Source organism: Mesocricetus auratus, unplaced genomic scaffold (genome assembly GCF_017639785.1).
Source record: "Mesocricetus auratus isolate SY011 unplaced genomic scaffold, BCM_Maur_2.0 Super-Scaffold_4256, whole genome shotgun sequence".
In the NCBI taxonomy this organism is placed as follows: Eukaryota; Metazoa; Chordata; class Mammalia; order Rodentia; family Cricetidae; genus Mesocricetus; species Mesocricetus auratus.
The window spans coordinates 65,545,553-65,564,532 of NW_024429182.1; the positions used below are offsets into that span (position 1 = coordinate 65,545,553).

Consider the following 18,980-nt stretch of genomic DNA (forward strand, 5'->3'; position numbering starts at 1 on the left):
AATAAGAAGGCATCATACTACAAAAGGAAAAAGAATAGATAGTTTAAAAAATAGATCTCAGACTAGCTTCAAATTTTCTATGTAGATAAGGATAGCCTGGCGTTTCTAATCCTCCTGCGTCTACCTCCCAAGCATGTGTAACACCACATCTGGTTTGAGGGGTTCTGAGGATCAAACCCAGAGCTTCCTGCATACACTGTACCAACTTAGCTACAGGCCTAATGGTAAATGGTCTATTTAATAAAAACCCAGAGTCAGATATAGAGGAAAATGCTGAGAGATCAGAGAGAAGGAGAAAGCCACTGCCACACCTTACCTCCTTAGTGTCTCAGCAGACAAGAGAGCAAGTTCTTGTTTCTCCCTGCTTATATCCTGTTTCTGCCTAGTTACCTCATTTCCTATATGTCTATACAGACCTCCAGACTTCTATGGTTAGCTAGTGGCAAGCTCCATTCTCTGACCTTCAGACAGGCTTTATTTGTACAAGTAAGATATCACCACACCCAGCCTCAGCCCCATAGGTAAAATTTCATAAAGAATTTGCACACCATCTCCCAACAATAAGGAGCTTGCCACCAAAGGCAGTATTAAATCCCTAGTAGACTGAAACCAAATCCATGGGTGTGGTGATATATTATTTATGATTTATTAAAACTTGCCTGAGGATTCAGAAAGCAAAGCCAGCCTCAAACTATAGAGATCAGGCAGTGTTGGTACACACCTTTAATCCCAGGACTCAGAAGAAAGGCAGATGGATCTCTGAGTCCAAGACCACCCTGGGCTACCAGAGAGTGAATCAGAGCTCACGCCTTTAATTCCAGGATTTGAGAGGTATAACAGGCAGTGGCATTCAGTCTGAGAATTAGTCTCTAGCCACATTAAGAAGAGCATAGCAGTCTGAGTGAATCTGAGGAGCAGTTAAGTCAGAGCAGTTTGAGGCTCGCCCCTTTGGTCTGAACTGAGGTAGAGGTAAGAGCTAGTGAATCACTGGTTTGCTTTTCTGATCTTCAGCTTGACGCTTGAACCCCAATATCTGCCTTTGGGTCTTTTATTTATCCTGTTACACAGGAGTAACTTCATTTAGGCCAATCTTTTCTTTTTTTCCTTCTTTAACTTAAGATGTTCTAAGATGAAGTCTCATTCAAGAATAAATAAATGAATGAAAGGTAAAAGAAAATTCAAGCTGAAGTATGAAAGGAGCCTACACTCAAAGATATGTGGGGAGGGGTAAATGGTGACCTTTTGGGAGCCCCCAATCCTGATAAGATGGTCCCCTGGTACTTCGTATAGCTCTTTGATCCACTCTGCTGTGGTTGTGCCTAGGGGAATCTGTGTGGTCCAGTCAGAGTCCCACCTACCAGAACATGTCCCTGCATTAGCAAGTTCCATAGTTGTCACAGATGAATAATGGTGGCATAGACCAGAGCTCAAACACAACCTTTGAAGAGAGACTAATTTATTAGGATGTCATTCAGGGATTTACGTGCTCTGGTTCTGTTTGTTCCTTTCAAGCTTGCTTTGCCATAAATGTCACAGTGCGTTGTCTTCTGTGTTTTATTGGAACGGCCTCCTCCCCTGAGCCAAATGTATTTTGTTTCAGATAACCAGGGCTTGACTGTAGGAATCCTGGTGAGCATCCTGTGTCTGCTGGCTGCTGGATTTGTGATATATCTCAAAAGGAAGACCTTGATGCGGCTGCTGTTCACACATAAGAAAACCACCATAGAAAAGCTGAGGTATGTCATCTCCTCAAGAAATGATGGCTGAAGAATGTTGGGCTTCTCGCTGCATCACCTTCAGCAAGGGAGGAAGGCAGTTTTCTGGATAATAACACTGGGTCTTTGGGTTTCTTTTGTTTGTTTTTGCTTTCGTTAAGTGTCTGCCAGGCCAGCTGTCTCTTTGACTCTCCCTTCAAACTATGTGCCGCCTATTATATAAACAAGCAGGGTGTTGGTGAATCCCACGGATGGGTCTCCTCTCATCTTTGCATTAGTATGTTTTACAAGGCATGTGGACACTGGAATGTGTTCCTCAGATGGCAGAACTTCAGACCCAAATTTGCCTGGAGACACTATTGCTGAAATGCCAGCTTCGTGCAAAACATCCCCTGTGCACCCAAAGCTAAGTTTCTATGGTTGTCAGTTAACTAATTTGACAGAACAGTGGCTGGAGAGCGGAAGGTCAGTATGCATTTTTTTGCCTCATGGGCATGTTAGATCTTTCTCTTTTCCCTGCATGATTGCCCATGGAGTTGTTTTTTTTTTTTTAAGTGACAGTCTAAGTATCACCAGGAACAGAATATGAGCAGTTATAGCAAGAAGGGGTTAAAGCCCTTGCTTAGCAAATGTTGGGTTGCCTTACAGGTGTGTGCACCCTTCCCGGATACCTAGTGGCTCTCACCTTGGCCAGGCTCACCCCACCCTCGGAAAAGGCCTACTAATGAGCCGGTCACCACATTCCAACACCCCTAAGGTAGGTTACACAAGGACTTAGTGTGCTGTAAAGGCAGGAGTTTTACAAAACAAGATTGCATGGGAAAACAGGGCTCCATCATTCCTATTTAGTCAGCATATTTGGTTCACCCATACCCCACTGCCCCTGTAATGGTCAGAACTCAGAGTTGGATCCAGAGGTAAGCTCCAGAGGTAAGCCTGAGGTCCCTAAAAGATTCTGATAAGGCAATCAGTGTCCCTACATAGTTCGGGATGTGGCTATTACAAACCACAATCAATCTCTACAGTGACCTAGACCTGTCATGTTCTCAGCAGCCACGCTGGGGATGCAACCAGAGTAGGCTCCTGTTCCAGGGGCCGCCAACTGTGTCTAGCTGAGCTTTCTGGCCTGTGTCTAAGTTCTACTGAGCCTCAGTTTTGCCCATAACTGTGGAATCCATGCTTACTCTATTCTTTTAAAAAGTTATATCCTTATCCTTAGGTATCCAGTGGTTCTTGCATGTCTCAGTGTTTGGTTTGTCCACAAGAACCCTTAAATATTGAACTCCATTATGGTTTGGATGTGAGTTCAACATTGGCTCATGTGTTGCACACTTGGCCTCCGGGTGGTGATACCAGGTGGGGGAAACTTCAGGACACACTGAACCTCCTGAAGGGAAGTCAATCCCAAGGCAAGAAGAGGGAGATTTGAAGGCTGTACTGATCTCTGTTACACCCTCCTTCCTTCCCCCCTCCCTGATTCCTGTCCATCAGATGGTTCTGCACACACTTCAATTATGCTATTCTACTACCTAAGGGCACAGGGCTAGGCAACCACAGGCTGAACCTCTGGAGCCAGTAATTGGCCTTAGTAAACCTTCTTTCCAAGCTGCTCACACCAGGCACTCTGTCATAGCAGCACAGTATCTGACTGATGCAAACAAATTAAAACAGGGAATAAGATAGGTGCCAAGAAATGAGAAATTACTGAAAAGGATATTATCACCAATTCAGCAGGCAATACGCTGTTTTGCTTCTCTTGGTCTAAAAAATAGAAGTTGGGCTTCTAAAAGGGAAGCCACCACTCCCAGTAAAGGTGCCTCCCTTCATTCCCAAACCTGGAACCACCAGCTAGAAAGGTATGTTTTGTGGAGGCCAAAAGCAAGAGCTAGAAACTGGAAATGATTCAAAGGTCTAACAACAGGTGAAAGGTTAGCAGTGGCATATTACACCGTGGTTGCTACTCAAGAAGACAGAGTCAGCCACCGACTCGTGTAACACTGAGGGCAAAGCTCCAAGTAGCCTTTCCAAGCCAGAGGACCTGTCAGAGAAGGAGCGCATGTTCTAGGGTGTCATTTATGTACAACTTTAAAGCATGAAAACTTATTTAGGATGACACCAAGAGGATGCGAAGGTCTAGGGGAGATGTAAGGGAGGCACAAGTGACAAGGAGGCTCTTCTGGGTGACAGACACATTGTCATGGTGGCTACAATAGCTCCATGAGTATGAACATCAGTCAAGCCAGGCATGGTGGCACGTGCCTGTACATGAAAAGCATCTTTGGCTCAAATCACAAAAACAGAGGCAAAACAAAAAGTTGGGTCAAGAAAATAACTACTTAATTATGTGCATTAAATACATTCAATTAACTGGGTATCAATCATGCCTCAAGAAGAGTTGTTTATAAAAAGAAAGTGCAAAGTATCAGGTCATGCTGCACCTGCTCTGGTCCTCCTTCAGAACACAAGGAAAGCTTGTCCAGAGATGAACACCTCACTTCTGGAGCAGATAGTTCTCATGTTACCCTTAGCCGTGTGTTAAGTGTTAAGCTTGTGCCTTCTTTATAATGTCTTTGTGATCCAGTCTGTATCTTAAGACTTGGTGCTTCAAGTTTCTCTCATCTATTTGCAACTTAAACCAGCTTGAAGATTGAGTGACTGAGGTGGAATCTTCTATATGGCAAACAGTAGCTTCAAACTCCAGTTCTCCTGACTCAGCCTTCTGAGTGCTACTGTCACCAGTTTGGGTTTTAATGCTCATTTTTTAAAATCTATATAAAAGCACATCTCTCCATTCCAGATGTAGGAGTTGCTTCCTTTAGAATTTTGAGATGTACATAAGTAAATACAGTCCTTCACATGGACACCCTGAACTTCTCCTTTTCAGGTAGACTGTGGTTACAGACTGACTAACACTGTTCTTTCCTTAGAAAGTGAACCCCATAGGAGCTGACTCTCTGCTTTGACCATGCAGGATAGGCGGTCGCTGCAAAGCCAGACCATCGACATCAGCAGGCCCCTCAACACTCGAGTCATCCCTCGTCCCCAGTCACCTCAAAGAGTGCTCCCACCTCTTCACCAGGCCCCACGTGCACCCAGTGGCCCTGCCAGGCCCCTGCCTGTCAATCCTGCACTCAGGCAAGCCCAGGTATGCCTCCTGTGCTGACTGGGTGGGATGCAGTTCAAATCCAAGTTCTACTAGTTGCTAACATGTAAACTTGGGCAAATTGTTTAACATAGTGACTACGTGAAGTGGAATTCAGTTAATCAGATGGTTAACAGAGATAACTCATGTGCAATGCCTATAAGTAATTTTTAAAATATTCAGATTTGTTTCCATGCCCATGTGATTTATCATTTAAGCCAGGACTTAAAACTTTTTCTACTGTGGGTGCTTTATACCTGAAGAATTTTTATAGGACTCCGAGTATATAGATAAGAAATGATAGGAAAATATTAAAAGTCTGTATTTTCTGTAATTAAGCCTCTGTTTCTGGAGGAGTAGACAGCCTTCTATGTACAGCAGAAGCTTGGCAGTGTTTGTCAAGTGGTCCATGATGTGATTGTTTGCGTTGCGTGTTCAGAACCAAGGTTGCAGTGAAGTCATAGGATGTGACATGGGCAAGCACATCCAGACCACCACAGATTTAGGACACATTTGGCTTTGAATTCACTTCCGGCTACTGTGTGTTGAGTTAATGACCCACACCTGAAGAAGCTGGGATTCCGACTATAATATTTAGAGAATGGTTATGGATACTGTTGGCAACATGAATAATGAAACAATCATTTTTAAATGCTATCATTATATTTTCCTATGGTGTTATTTTTATATGTTTATGATTACATCTTTAACATAAGCGATGTGATTCTCTATGCACACAGCTTTCCAGCCCATGTTTCTGCTTTAAAGTTGTTTCTATATACCTTACCAACACAGGACCTGTACAGTGTTCTTTTAACAGCAGCATGTGGCTTTGATGTGGAATAGTTTCTGAAGTACCTGTAAGTTAGTGGGTATGCTTTATAACTGTGGGTTTTTGCTTTATGAACAGTTCTTATTTGGAGGATCTGGACAGATACATTTTTGGATTCCTTTAGGGAAGATTCAAGTGAAATATCAAATTGAAAACACAGATCTTTAAGTGGTTGGACAAAGTTAAATGGTTAGAGTATTCTCATATTGATGCCAGCAAGGTCATGATGAGAAAGACAGAAATTGGTATTTCAAAGCTTTGCTTATTTGGTAGATAAAATGTAGCATCTCCATTTTCTTTCTGTCTAGTAGTTTAATCAGTTCTTGAGAGGGGTTGCTGGAGAGGCCAAGGATAAATGTGCCTGCGCCCGTTAGTTTTCGTTTCAATTTAAACATTTCTTAGTATCTGAGGTTCATTTATCTATAGTATTGTCTCCTCTGCATTTTGAAATTTTGGGCTGGGTAATTGTTATGTGGGATTTCTATGGGCTTTTGTGGGAGACTCAGCAGCACTTGCCTCTTTCTCTCAATTGACAATAACACTTGTAATCATGTGTTTATTCTTGCTGTCTCCTGAGGATCAAATTTTGCCTTGATGGGAAAAAAACACCTCTCTGAAAATCAATCCAACTTTGTACCAGTATTTTATTGCTTCAGAAAGAATGTAGAATTCCCAGCTTTTGGGTCTAATTGACCTCCTTTAAATAACAGATGACTTAAAATCATGGCCTTTGAAGCTAGAACAATGCCTCAGAGGTTAAGAACACTCCATGCTTTTGCAGAGGACCTGGGTTCAATTTCCAGAACCCACATGAGTTCTACAGGCTTGCATGTGGTGCACATACACTTGGACACATGTATGCATGTAAAATATTTTAAGTGGTCTTTATGGGCATCAAGAGTCACTTCAGATGGAATTTTTGCTTTCAGCCAAACAGACTTTTTAAAACCAATGAGGAGTTGATTATATGTACTAAATGTATGAGTACATATAATCAACTTTTCCCCCCTTCCTGATGTTCTGTATCTCACCATTTCCTTTCTGCCTGAAAAACTTCAGTTCACTATTCTTTTAAGAAAGCCTTTTGTTGGCACTTATTAGCATCTCTTTGTCTAAGGATGTATTTTTCATTCGTGAAGGGTATTTTTGCTGGGTATAGAATTTTAGGTTGACTTTGGAAAGGGGTTCCTCCCATTTCATCTGGACTCTGAGGTGATAAGAAATCCACTAAGAGTTCTTTCCATGGTCTCTGCTTCAGGAAAGAAATGACTAATCATTTGGTGGGGGGTGGGGGTGTCTCGGGGGGCTGAACTGGAATAAAATCACATATGGTCAAAATATTTGTTTTTCTGGACATCCCTTGTCCCAGGCTTACCACTACAGAAGGGAGGCTTTCTTCAGTTTGTTTCTATTTCTTTGGTGCCATTTAGTTTTTTCCTGATTATAAGTACTTACATATTTTATTCTCTTGTTTCTTTTATACATCCTGGCTAGGGCTCTAGCATGCACCTATGTGCACACAAAAGGACCCACCACTGGGTAGTTCCTTGAGTCTAGAGTTCACTGGGTAGTCTTTTTCTCTAATTTTTAATTGCTTGATGAGCTTTTTATTGCAAGTACCAAAAAGGAGTAAGGTAAACTATGATTCTTCCATCTTGTCACAACCTCATTTCCTTTTTCTGTTATTGTTGATAACACTCAAACTACTTTATATCTAGCAGCTCAGCTAATTTCTCTGTCCTAAAAACTTGTATCCTGACCAGTTTCAAGCTATGAACATGTTACTGCACAAGAGTCCAGAACTGAGCATGGTGAGCTCATAGCAGCAATCTCCATGGTACTGCGTTAGCAGTGTATTCTGTGAATCACCTGGTGCTAGCCATTGCTTTTTTTTTAACTTCAGTGTTGAGAGTCTTCTTTGCTGACATAAATAGAAGTTTCTTTTTTGAAGAAATTTCTGTTCTTTATTATAATTCTATCTTGACTTCTGACATATCAGAAACTCTGGTACTGAATCAATGTATCTTTCCTTTTGTGAATCTCTCATTGCTTGCATGCTCACAATGCCCTCTCATACTCACTGCCAGTTAGATCCTTGTATGGTATCTTCAGTTGGTTTTGTGGAATGCTGACATTTGTCCCTTCCATTTGTTTTTCTGGCCTGTCTTGATTTGTCTTGCTGTAGGGCAACAGGTACATCCCAAACATGGCTGGGCTGTGTACTTACTTGGGAATCTGGCAGGAGCTGTGAACTCTAAGCTGTGCACCAATGCTCAGTGCCTGGCACACATACCTCAGGTATCCCCAGAGGCTGGGATTCCCTCATATTGAGGCTTCTTAGTCCAATTTCATCATTGCCACCTCTGTACAATGCCAAACAGGAACTAACAGGCCACGTGTTCCAAGATTAACTGTGCACAGTGGCTTCCTCCTACAGCCGTCAGTGCTCACAGATGTGGCTCCTTCAGAACAGCCAGCCCAAAAGCCTTCTTTTTTGTGAACCTAAGCAAATCTTCCCCTTTAGCCACCGGTCACTAAAAACTCTACATTCTCACTCTGAGCTGTGTCTGTCTGAAGCCTTTCAGAGACATGTGTCACAAATAACCGCCTCACTTCCCTCATATCACACACAGGGACCTGGAATCCACTCCATGCAGGTGTAGGCAGTATCTAGAGGTGACTTTTGCTTGGCGATTGAATCCACTGACACTTTACAGTTCCCTGGGTACCATCCCACATGACATGACACAGATGTGCCTGTATGACTCACACTGCTATGTTTGCCCAAATTTAGCACAGAAACACTCCAGGGATAGGGTAACATCAGTAGAGTTACACTTGTTAACCTTACATTTGATGGCTAAGTGTCGTCCTTCTAGAAAACATTTCAGCCTGCATAAACTTACTTCATTCTCTTGTCCTCTGGAATGTGGGCTTCTCATCCCATGCTCAATCCATGCATTGTACCTTCTTGTACATGCTGTGTGCACACGTGTGGCAATCAGAGAGCAACCTTCAGGGATTGGTTCCCTTTCCGCCTTGCTGAGGCATTTGGTTTTGACAGTAGGATGAGCCTCTCTTTCTCATCTTTTCACAGGCGTGCTGTGATCACAGGTGGGCACCAACTCATTAGGATTTTTTTATGTGACTCCTAGGAATTCAAACTCAGGTCCTTACATTCAAGTGGCAAGCACTTTCCCCACTGAGTCACCTCTCTAGCCTTGCACTGTGGCCAGTGTTACTCCTGGAGGAAGGAGAACAGAGACAAGGCCCGTGGAGGGACTCAATCTCTGGTCTCCTAAGACACCCAGCTCAGTCAAGTCTCATTTATTACATTAATTGTATCACTTACAGTTTAAACAAAAAACATACTTGATGTCCTGGAAAAGAAATACATTTCTCAGCTCAGAGAAAATTGTGTCTTGAGGAGAAAGGGCTAAGTCATGGCAAAGCTACAGTTTTCTACTGTTAGACTTGATAGGATCGGGTCCTAAAAGGGTCTGAGTGTTGTCTTCAGTCCATCAGGGGCCACTCTCCTAATAAGCAGAGCCTCACCTGTGTGGCACTGGCCCAGCACTAACCTAAATTTGTTTTGCTAAACATCTCTCCCATTGAATGGCATTTGAATGATGCCTGCTGATGTGTGAGCACACTTGATCTAAGGATCCATTTTTTCATTACTTCCTGGCATTTTCCAGGAAACTAGGGTATTTAAAGTCTTCTCAGTGAATTATAGAAGTGAACTAAGGGCTGAGATTATGCTCCCAGGTTGGTTAGAGAAACGGACTTTTAAAAGCTGAACCCATCATTTGGGGAAGATTGATTTTTACTGTGTCATGCTCCTTTCTTGAAAATGCTGTCAGGTCCAAGAGAATTATCAGTTGTGATTTGTGCACCATGTACCTACACTGCAGAAATTTCAACCAAACAGCAATGGCAGGACACACTTCCATTGTTATATTTACCACCGAATTGTGTGTGTGTGTGTGTGTGTGTGTGTGTGTACTCAAGTGTGGATGTTGTTTTGATACTGTGGTTGTGCCTTTAATGGTTATAAAACCATTCAAATACACTTGCTGAGCACTGAGTACATGGCAGGTGCCCCAGAGATGAATGCCTAGCAGGTGTTTCTGCCCCCTGGGAGCTGAGAGAAGTTGCTAACATAAGCTCCGGTTTATAAGGTAACAGAGCACAATAAGGCTGCATATTCCATGAGCAATGGGGTAAAGATAGTGTCTTAGGGTTCCTAGTGCTGTGACTAGACACCATGACTTTTTCTTTTTTTTTCAATTTTTTTATTTAAAATGTTTTTTTCATTTTACATACTAACCCCAATTCCCCTCCCTCCCCTATCTATTCCTCAGAGGGGGTAAGGACTTCTTTGGGAAGTCAACAAAGTCTGGCATACCAAGTTGAGGCAGAACCAAGCCCCTTCCCCTCTATCAAGGCTGAGCAAGGTACCCTACCATAGGAAATAGGCTCCAAATAGACAGTTCATGCCCCTAGGATAGGTTCTGGTCTGATTGCCACATGCCCCCCTAAGAGATCAAGTCATATTAACTGTCGCCTATATTCAGAGAGCCTACTTTGGTCCCATGCAGGTTCCCCAGCTATCAGTGACCATGAAAACTTTTTTCCTTTTTTTGTTCATTTTTTAATTAATTTTTAAAATTTCATCCCTGTTCCCCCTCCCTCCTTTCCTCACCCTCCACTCCCCTTCCCCCATCTGCTCCTTGGAGAGAGTAAGGCCTCCCCTAGGAAGTCTACTAAGTCTGTCCCAGCATCTCGTTGAGGCAGGGCTAAGGCACTTCTCCATCCCCACAACCCTGTGACTAGGCTGAGCAAGGTATCTCTCCATATAGAACGGGCTCCACTAAGTCAGTTTGTGCATTAGTGTTAGATCTTGGACCCACTGCCAGTGGCCTCATATATTGTCCCAGTCACACCATTGTCACCTATATTAAGGGAGTCTAGTTTGGCTTATGTATGTTGCCCATTTGTCAGACCTGAGTCAGTGATCTCTCACTAGCTTGGGCCAGCTGATTCCCCATCATGGTCTTGATGCCTTTGTTCATATTATTGCTCCTCCCTCACTTCAACTGTACTCCAGGAGTGTGGCCCAATGGTTAGTTGTGGATTTCTGCATTTGCTTCTGTTTCTGGGGGAGGGCTCAAGCTTCTCTGAGGCTGTGGAATGTAGGCTGGGTATCTTTTGCTTTATGTCTGGTATCCACTTATGAGTACATACTATATTTGTCTTTCTGGTTTTGGGTTACGCCACTTAGGATGTTTTTTTTTCTAGTTATGTCCATTTGCCTGCAAATTTTAGGATGTCATTTTTTCTGACTGCTGAGTAGTACCCCATTGTGTAATATATGACATTTTCTTTATCCATTCTTCAGTTGAAGGACATCTAGGCTGTTTCCAAGATCTGGCTATTATATATAATATTGCTATGAACGTAATTGAACAAATATCCTTGTGGTGTGAATGTGCCTCCTTTAGATATATGCCCAACAGTGGTGTTGCAGGGTCTTGAGGTAGGTTGATGCCTAACTTTCTGAGAAATTGCCATACTGATTTCCACAGTGGCTGTGGAAACTTTGCACTCCTACCAGTAATGGAAGAGTATTCCCCTTTCTCCACATCCTTTCCAGCAAGAGCTGTCATTGGTGTTTTTTAATCTTAGCCATTCTGATCAGTGTAAGATGGACTCTCAGAGTGATTTTGATTTGCATTTCCACGATGACTAAGGATGTTGAGCATTTCCTTAAGTGTATTTGAGATTGTTCCATTGAGAATTCTCTCTTTTGATCTGTACCCCATTTTTAATTGGATTATTTGGTTGTTTTCTAGTTTCTTGAGTCCTTTGTATATTTTGGAGATCAGCCCTCTGTCAGATGAAGATCTTTTCCCAATCTTTATGGAGCTGTTTTGTCTTGTTGACCATGTTCTTTGCTTTACAGAAGCTTCTCAGTTTCAGGAGGTCCCATTTATTGTTGCTCTCAGAGTCTGTGCTACTGATGTTCTATTTAGGAATTGATCTTCTGTGCCTATGCATTCAAATGTATTTCCTACTTTCTCTTCTATGAGCTTCAGTGTGGATGGATTTATACTGAGGTCTCTGATTCATTTGAACTTGACTTTTGTACATGTAGATAGATAGGGATCTATTTGCATTCTTCTACATGTTGACAGCCAATTATATCAGCACTATTTTTTGAATATATTTTTTCCATTTTATATTTTTATCTTCTTTGTCAAAAATTAGGTGTTCATAGGTGTGTGGGTTGATATTGAGGTCTTCAATTCTATTCCATTGGTCTACCTGTTTTTATGGCAATACCACGCTGCTTTTATTACTATAGCTCTATAGTATAGCTTTACGTCAGGAATGGTGGTGCCCCCAGATGATCCTCTACTGTACAGGATTGTTTTGACTATGCTGGGGTTTTTTTTCCATAGGAAGTTGAGTATTGCTCTTTCAAGGTCTAGGAATTTGATGAGAATTGCATTGAATCTGTAGATTACTTTTGGTAGGATTTCCATTTTTACTATGTTGATCCTACCTATCCAAGAGCATGGAAGAATTTTTCATTTCCTGATATCTTCAATTTCTTTCAAGACTTCAAGTTCTTGTCATACAGGTGTTTCGTTTGTTTGGTTGGAGTTACCCCAAGATATTTTGTTATTTGTGACTATTGTGAAGGGTGAGGTTTATCTGATTTCCTTCTCAGCACATTTGTCAGCTGTATATAGGAGGGCTACTGATTTTTTTTAGTTAATCTTGTATCTGGCTATATTACTAAAGGTGTTTATCAGTTGCAGGAGTTCTCTGGTAGAATTTTCAAGGTCACTTATGTATACTATCAGCAAATAGTGACAGTTTGACTTGTTTTCCAATTTGTATTCCTTTCATCTTCTTTTGTTGTCTTATTGCTATAGCTAGAACTTCAAGTACTATGTTGAATAGATACGAAGAAAGTAGACAACCTTGTCTTGTTCCTGCTTTCTGTGGGAATGCTTTGAGTTTCTCTCCATTTAGTTTGATGATGTCTATTGGGTTACTGTATACTGCCTTTGTTATGTTTAGGTATGTTCCTTGTATCCCTATTATCTCCAAGACCTTTATCATAAAAGGGTGTTGAATTTTGTCAAAGGCATTTTCAGCATCTAGTAAGATGATCATGTGTTTTTTTTTCTTTCAGTTTGTTTATATGGTGGATTACATTGACAGATTTTCATATGTTGAACCATCCCTGCATTTCTGGGATGAATCCTACTTGGTTTTGGTGGATGATTTTTCTGATGTGTTCTTGAATTCAGTTTGCCAGTATTTTATTATTTTTGTATCTATGTTCATGAGGGAAACTGGTCTCTTTCTTAGTTGTGCCTTTGTATGATTTGGGTATCAGAATAATTGTAGCCTTGTAGAAACAGTTAGGCAGTATTCCTTCTGTTTCTGCTGTGTGGATTAATTTGAGGAGTTTTGGTATTAGCTCTTTGAATTTCTGGTAGAATTCTGGACTGAATCCATCTGGGCCTGGGGTTTTGGGGGGTTGGGAAACTATTGATAATTGTTTCTATTTCTTTGGAGGTTATAGGTGTATTTAAGTTGTTTATCTGTTCTTAATTTTGGTATGTGGTACTTATCTAGAAAATTGTCCATCTCCGTAAGGTTTTCCAGTACAGGTTTTTGAAGTATGACTTGATGATTCTCTAGATTTCCTCAGTGTCTGTTATGTCCCCCTTTTTGTTTCTGATTTTGTTAATTTGGATAGTCACTGGGGGTTTTTTTGGTTAGTTTGGATAAAGGTTTGTCTATTTTGTTGAATTTCTCAAGGAACCAACTCTTGGTCTCATTCTTTGCATTGTTTTCTTTGCTTCCATTTTATTGCTTTCAGCCCTCAATTTGACTATGTCTTGCTGTCTACTCCTTCTGGGTGAGTTTGCTTTTTTTGTTCTAGTGCTTTCAGTTCAGTTAATTCATTGGTGTGCAGTTTTCCCAGCTTTTTTATGTAGGCATTTAGTGCTATGAACTTTCCTCTCAGCACTGCTTTCATTGTGTCCCATAAGTTTTGGTATGTTGTGTGGTCATTTTCATTACATTTTAGGAAGTCTTTTATTTTTTTCTTATTTCTTCCTTGACCCAGTGGGGGTTCAGTTGATCATTGTTCAATTTCCAAGTATTTGTGGGCTTTCTGAAATTAATGTTGCTATTGAATTCTAACTTAAGCTATGGTGATCTGATAGGGTTTATTCCAATTTTTTTATCTGTTGAGGTTTTCTTTGTTACCGAATATGTGATCAATTTTTGAGAAGGTTCCTTGAGGTGCTGAAAAGAAAGTATATTCTTTTGTGTTTGGGTGAAATGTTCTATAGATGTCTGTTAAGTCCATTAGGTCATAACCTCTGATAGTTCCCTTATTTCTCTGTTAAGCTTCTGTCTGGAAGATCTGTCCAGTGGTGAGAGTGGGGTGTTGAAGTCTCCCACTATTAGTGTGTCAGGCTTGATTTATGTTTTATGCTTTAGTAATGTTTCCTTTAAAATGCAGGAGCCCTTGTATTTGGGGCACAGATTTTCAGAGATTTCCTCTTGATGGATTTTTCCTGTGATGACTATGAAATGCCCTTCTTTGTCTTTTTTTATTTTAGTTTGGAGTCCATTTTGTTAGTTATTAGGATAGCTACACCAGCTTGTTTCTTAGGACCATTTGATTGGAAAAGTGTTTCCCAACCATTTGAGGTAATGTCTGTCTGTGAGTTTGAGGTATGTTTCGTGTAGCAGCAGAAGGATGGATTCTGTTTTCAAATCCAATCTGTTAGTCTATGTCTTTTTATAGGTGAATTGAGACCATTTATATTAATGACCAGTGATTGCTAGTTCCTGTTATTTTTATTGTTGGCAATGGTATTATGTGTTCAATTCCCTTCTTTGGGGTTTGCTGCTGTAAGCTCATCTATTTCCTGTGTTCTTGTGGATGTTGGTGATTTCCTTGGGTTGGTATTTTCCTTCTAGTACTTGCTGTAGGGCTGGATTTGTGGTTTGGTATTGTTTAAATTTGGCTTTATCATGGAATGTCTTGCTTTCTCCATCTATGGTTATTGAAAGCTTTGCTGGGTAAAGTAGTCTGGGTTGGCATCTGTGGTCCCTTAGTGTCTGCATAACCTCTGGCCAGGACCTTCTGGCTTTCATTGTTTCCTTTAAGTCAGGTGTAATTCTGATAGGTCTGCCTTTGTATATTACCTGAACCTTTCTCCTTTGTGGCTCTTAATATTCTTTATTCTGTATGTTTATTGTTTTATTATGTGATGAGGGGACTTTTTTGTTTAGTCTATTTGGTGTTCTGTAAGCCTCTTGTATTTTCATAACATGTCTTTAGGTTAGGAAAGTTTTCCTCTATGATTTTGTGAATATATTTTCTGTGCCTTTGAGTTGGACTTCTTCTATCCCTATTATTCTTAGGCTAGATCTTATCATGGTGTCCCAGATTTACTGAATGTTTTGTGGTAAGGATTTGTTGGATTTAAATTTTTCTTTGACCAATTAATCTATTTCCTCCAAGTTATCTTCAATGCCTGAAGTTTTCTCTTCCATCTCTTGTATTCTGATGTTTATGCATTTGTGGTTCCTGATCGTTTACCCAGATTTTCCATTTCCAGAAGTTCCTTGGTTCTGTTTTCTTTATTGCCTCTATTTCAGATTTCCTCTGTAAGGGCCTCAATTGTCCTCACAGTTATTTTTTAAGTCATTTTCTTCTACTTCATCTGTGTTGGGATGTTCAGGTCTCTCAGCTCCTTTGCTAGCACCATGTCTGCCTGAACACCATCATGTTGCATCATAATGATAATGGACTAAACCTCTGAAAATATAAACCATCCTACTTAAATGTTTTTCCTTTACAAGAGTTGCCATGGAGGCCCAGAGCCTTATTGCTCTTTATGTTAAGTGTGTTCTTACCTTGTTGTCTATACATCTCTTCCTCTAGTAGGTACAGGTGGAGTTTGTTCTTCAGGGGTTCTCGCTTTTTCCAATCAGTATAGTTGGGGGTTGTGGTTCCCTTGACCGCTCCTTCAGGCACAAGTAGAGAAGAACTTGTGGTGAATGCTCCTCTTCTGATGCTGCTCCAAGGTCTGAGGCTTGTGGTTTCCTTGACACTGTTCCAGGCTGGGATTTGAGCCTCTCACTGAAGCTGTTCAGGGCCTGTAGCTTGAACCTACCTCTGATGCTACTCCTAGGTCTAAGGCTCATGGCTCCCTTGATACTGCTGTGGGCCTTCATGGCAACTCTTTATAGGAAAAACATTTAACTAGGATGGCTTACATTTTCAGAGGTTTAGTCCATTATCATTATGATGCAACATGATGGCATTCAGGCAGACATGGTGCTAGAGAAGGAACTGAGAGTCCTGTATCTTGACCCACAAGCAATAGGAAGTGGTCTGAGTATCACACTGAGCAAAGCTTGAGCAAAGGAGACCTCAAAGCCCACACCCACAGTGACACACTTCCTACAACAAGACCACACCTACTCCAACAAAGCCATAACCTCCTAATAATGCCACTCCCTATGAGCTTATTGGGGCCAACTACATTCAAACTACCACAGATTGGAAAGTCAAGGGCTCAAACCCACTTCACCTCCAGCATTAAGATGCAATCTACTGTCAGTAGATATTAGTGTGCATTTTTGTCTAGACAGTTGTAAACCTGATGCCTCTTTTTGCAGAGCACTAGAGCTTTGCTGTAGAGACGTTGGGAGAGAGTATCATCCCATTAAACCATGGTCACCCCAATTAAGCCAGGTCATCTGGTGTCCACCCAAAGGTCCTGACTTGATTTAAGGGTTATTCACTGTAGACAGGAATCAAAGCAGGACTTGTGTTTCCATAACAAGACTCTGTTTTCTTAAGGGGCCAGATCAGCTTCAGGCTCCTCCTTCCTTCTCCTTGTGCTGTGTTTTTATTCAACAATATCTTACTCTTACAGTTATCTGGATCATTTTAGGGGAAATTGGAAGTATTCATTTTATCTAATCATTGAAGAGAGGGAGGTCAGAGTGGCTCTGCCTGCTATGTTTCTGGTTTTGGAAGACCCACTGGTAGGTATGTCAGCTTTAGTCAGTTCCTTGATGTCTTCATCTTATTTACAGTCCTATCTATGGTCATAATTTCCACAATATTTTTAAGTCAGAAACAAACTCACTCATTACAGTGAGATGTGTTAGTGTCACACTAGGACCTTGGCGGCAGCTCTGGCTTTCTGTATTGACAGGTCTCAGTCTTCTTGTACAGAACCCTCAGATAGCAGGACATAGGTGATACTGTACACTATGTATAAGCTGATAGCAGGGTGATGGTCAAGGCAAAAGGGTTACATTTTGATTTTGGCATGTTTGCTTTCAAAGCTGAGAGGGAGGGAGGGAAGGAGGGAGGGAAGGAACAATGTGCTATTGCTGGAACACAGGTGAGAAGCAGAGGTCCAGGACCCCATGGGACAGGCAGAGTGGGACTTTTCTCCAGGACCTCGGGGGAAAGAAATAATATTTGAATTTTGTTGAAAATACAAACTAAAGAAAAATGTACCAGTATTAGACCCCTGGAGTTCTTTCTTAGCTCCTACAGGGGAGGTTACATTTTACATAAGGCCACACTTCATACACAACCATCTAGACTAGACCATGTCTAGCCGTTTGGAGTTTTATCACAGGAATGAACATACCATTTGTCCTCAAAACAGTCATCTGAGAACATAATGAATAAAAAGACTATGAACATAAATTGAGAATATCTCAGGCAAGCCATAATTATCTTCTAAGTTTCCATGATAAATCCAAATGCATTGAGACAGACTGTAACATACACCTTGCCTTTTCTTTCATACCAATAAAACCCTAGTGTTATTTTTATTGCAGAGACTAGTTAGTCATATTTAGCAGCAAAATTAGTATTGCTTTGTAAGGAATGATTTCATGACCTGAGTTTCTTCAGGTTGAGTGTATGCTTTTGTTTTTTCATTACACATGGATATTGTGCTCATGGTTTTCTGTTCTGTGATGAGAAATGGAGCTTGGTTTGTGTGTGGCCTTCGTTACCCAAGGCTTGATGCTCAGGTGAAATCGCTGTCAGTCATAGCTGTTAAAAGGCAGTTCTTATTCATGTGTCAGTCTTTGTACCAACCCTGAGGGAGGGCTGTTCTCTCCGCACATGCCCAAAAGCTCAATGCCTGAGTGTGCACAGCCAGTATGGTCCTTACACCTATCTAGGCTTAGGTTTGTCTATATTCTAGAGCTTTCTCATGTTTCCTTTGATGAAATATGATATAGACATGTCACCTGTATGTCTGGCCCCTGTTCAGTGGCTCTCTCCAAGCCCATCTGTCTATTGTTCATTCTTGGCACATCTCCCACAGAGCTGTGGTTTGATGGCTTCTGTAGGGGCTCCATCATTTTGCAGGGAGCTGTTGGATGGCGAATGTGGTGCTGTATCCTCTGAGCTGTGGTCTGTGGCTCAGGAGATGTGATTTTAGTACAAGCACTGTGGAAACATCACAAGTATTTGAAGTCATGTTTGGGTCCTGCTGGACACATGGTCTACTAAGTCCTGAGACAGGGCAGGTTTTGTGTGACTTTTAAAATGTATTTTGCTGTGTAGCCTCAATGGCTGGGACTAGAGGCATGCCCCATCATGCCTAGTCATGGAAATGCATCAGCTCAGTTAATTACCAGGACATCCTATCCTATTGGGAATGACTCTATCCCACTCCTCAGGGTCCTTTCCCTGCAATGATAAGGCCAAGAGTGGAAAGTCTCATGCTGACCAAACCTATCCTGGGCCCCAGGAGAGTGTGTACAGCATTTGTTGACTGGCCCTTTCCAGGAGGTGGCCCAAGGGGTCTTCTATTTCCAGACAGCATTTAAAGCTGCTACATGTTTTTTATTGATGCCTCATAACAGGGATATGAGACAGGTTACTCCATTTTCCAGAGAGGTAGATGTGAGTTCCAGATCAGTGGTCTTGGGGTGTAACTCAATGTAGAATAACCCTGAAGGTCTTGCCCTTACCCCTTGGCCAACAGTATATCACCCTGTAGTGTCCTCACAGATCTGTATCTGTCTCAAAAGTCACTGCATGGCTCCTTTCCACAAATAGTGCAACATGTTGTAGAGATTACAAAGCAGCCTGACTATCTTTTTCAGAAGACAGCTGTTTTCTGAATCCTGTATAACCTCAGTTTATCCAATTCTTTATAAACTGGAGATTGTCTTAAGGCATGGGTAGATTTATATCCAT

At 41.4% G+C, this 18,980-nt stretch overlaps 1 protein-coding gene across 2 annotated transcripts in view; it reads left to right on the top strand.

The window, feature by feature from the left end:
* Nucleotides 1-18,980, top strand: part of Adam12 (ADAM metallopeptidase domain 12) — a 306,570-nt gene that overhangs the window by 280,324 nt on the left and 7,266 nt on the right. For both annotated transcript variants that reach the window (XM_005063360.4, XM_040752639.1), the window contains 3 exons: nt 1,601-1,736; nt 2,364-2,472; nt 4,687-4,860. In XM_005063360.4, coding sequence (XP_005063417.1) covers nt 1,601-1,736; nt 2,364-2,472; nt 4,687-4,860 — 419 coding nt within the window. The remainder of the gene's footprint in view (nt 1-1,600; nt 1,737-2,363; nt 2,473-4,686; nt 4,861-18,980) is intronic.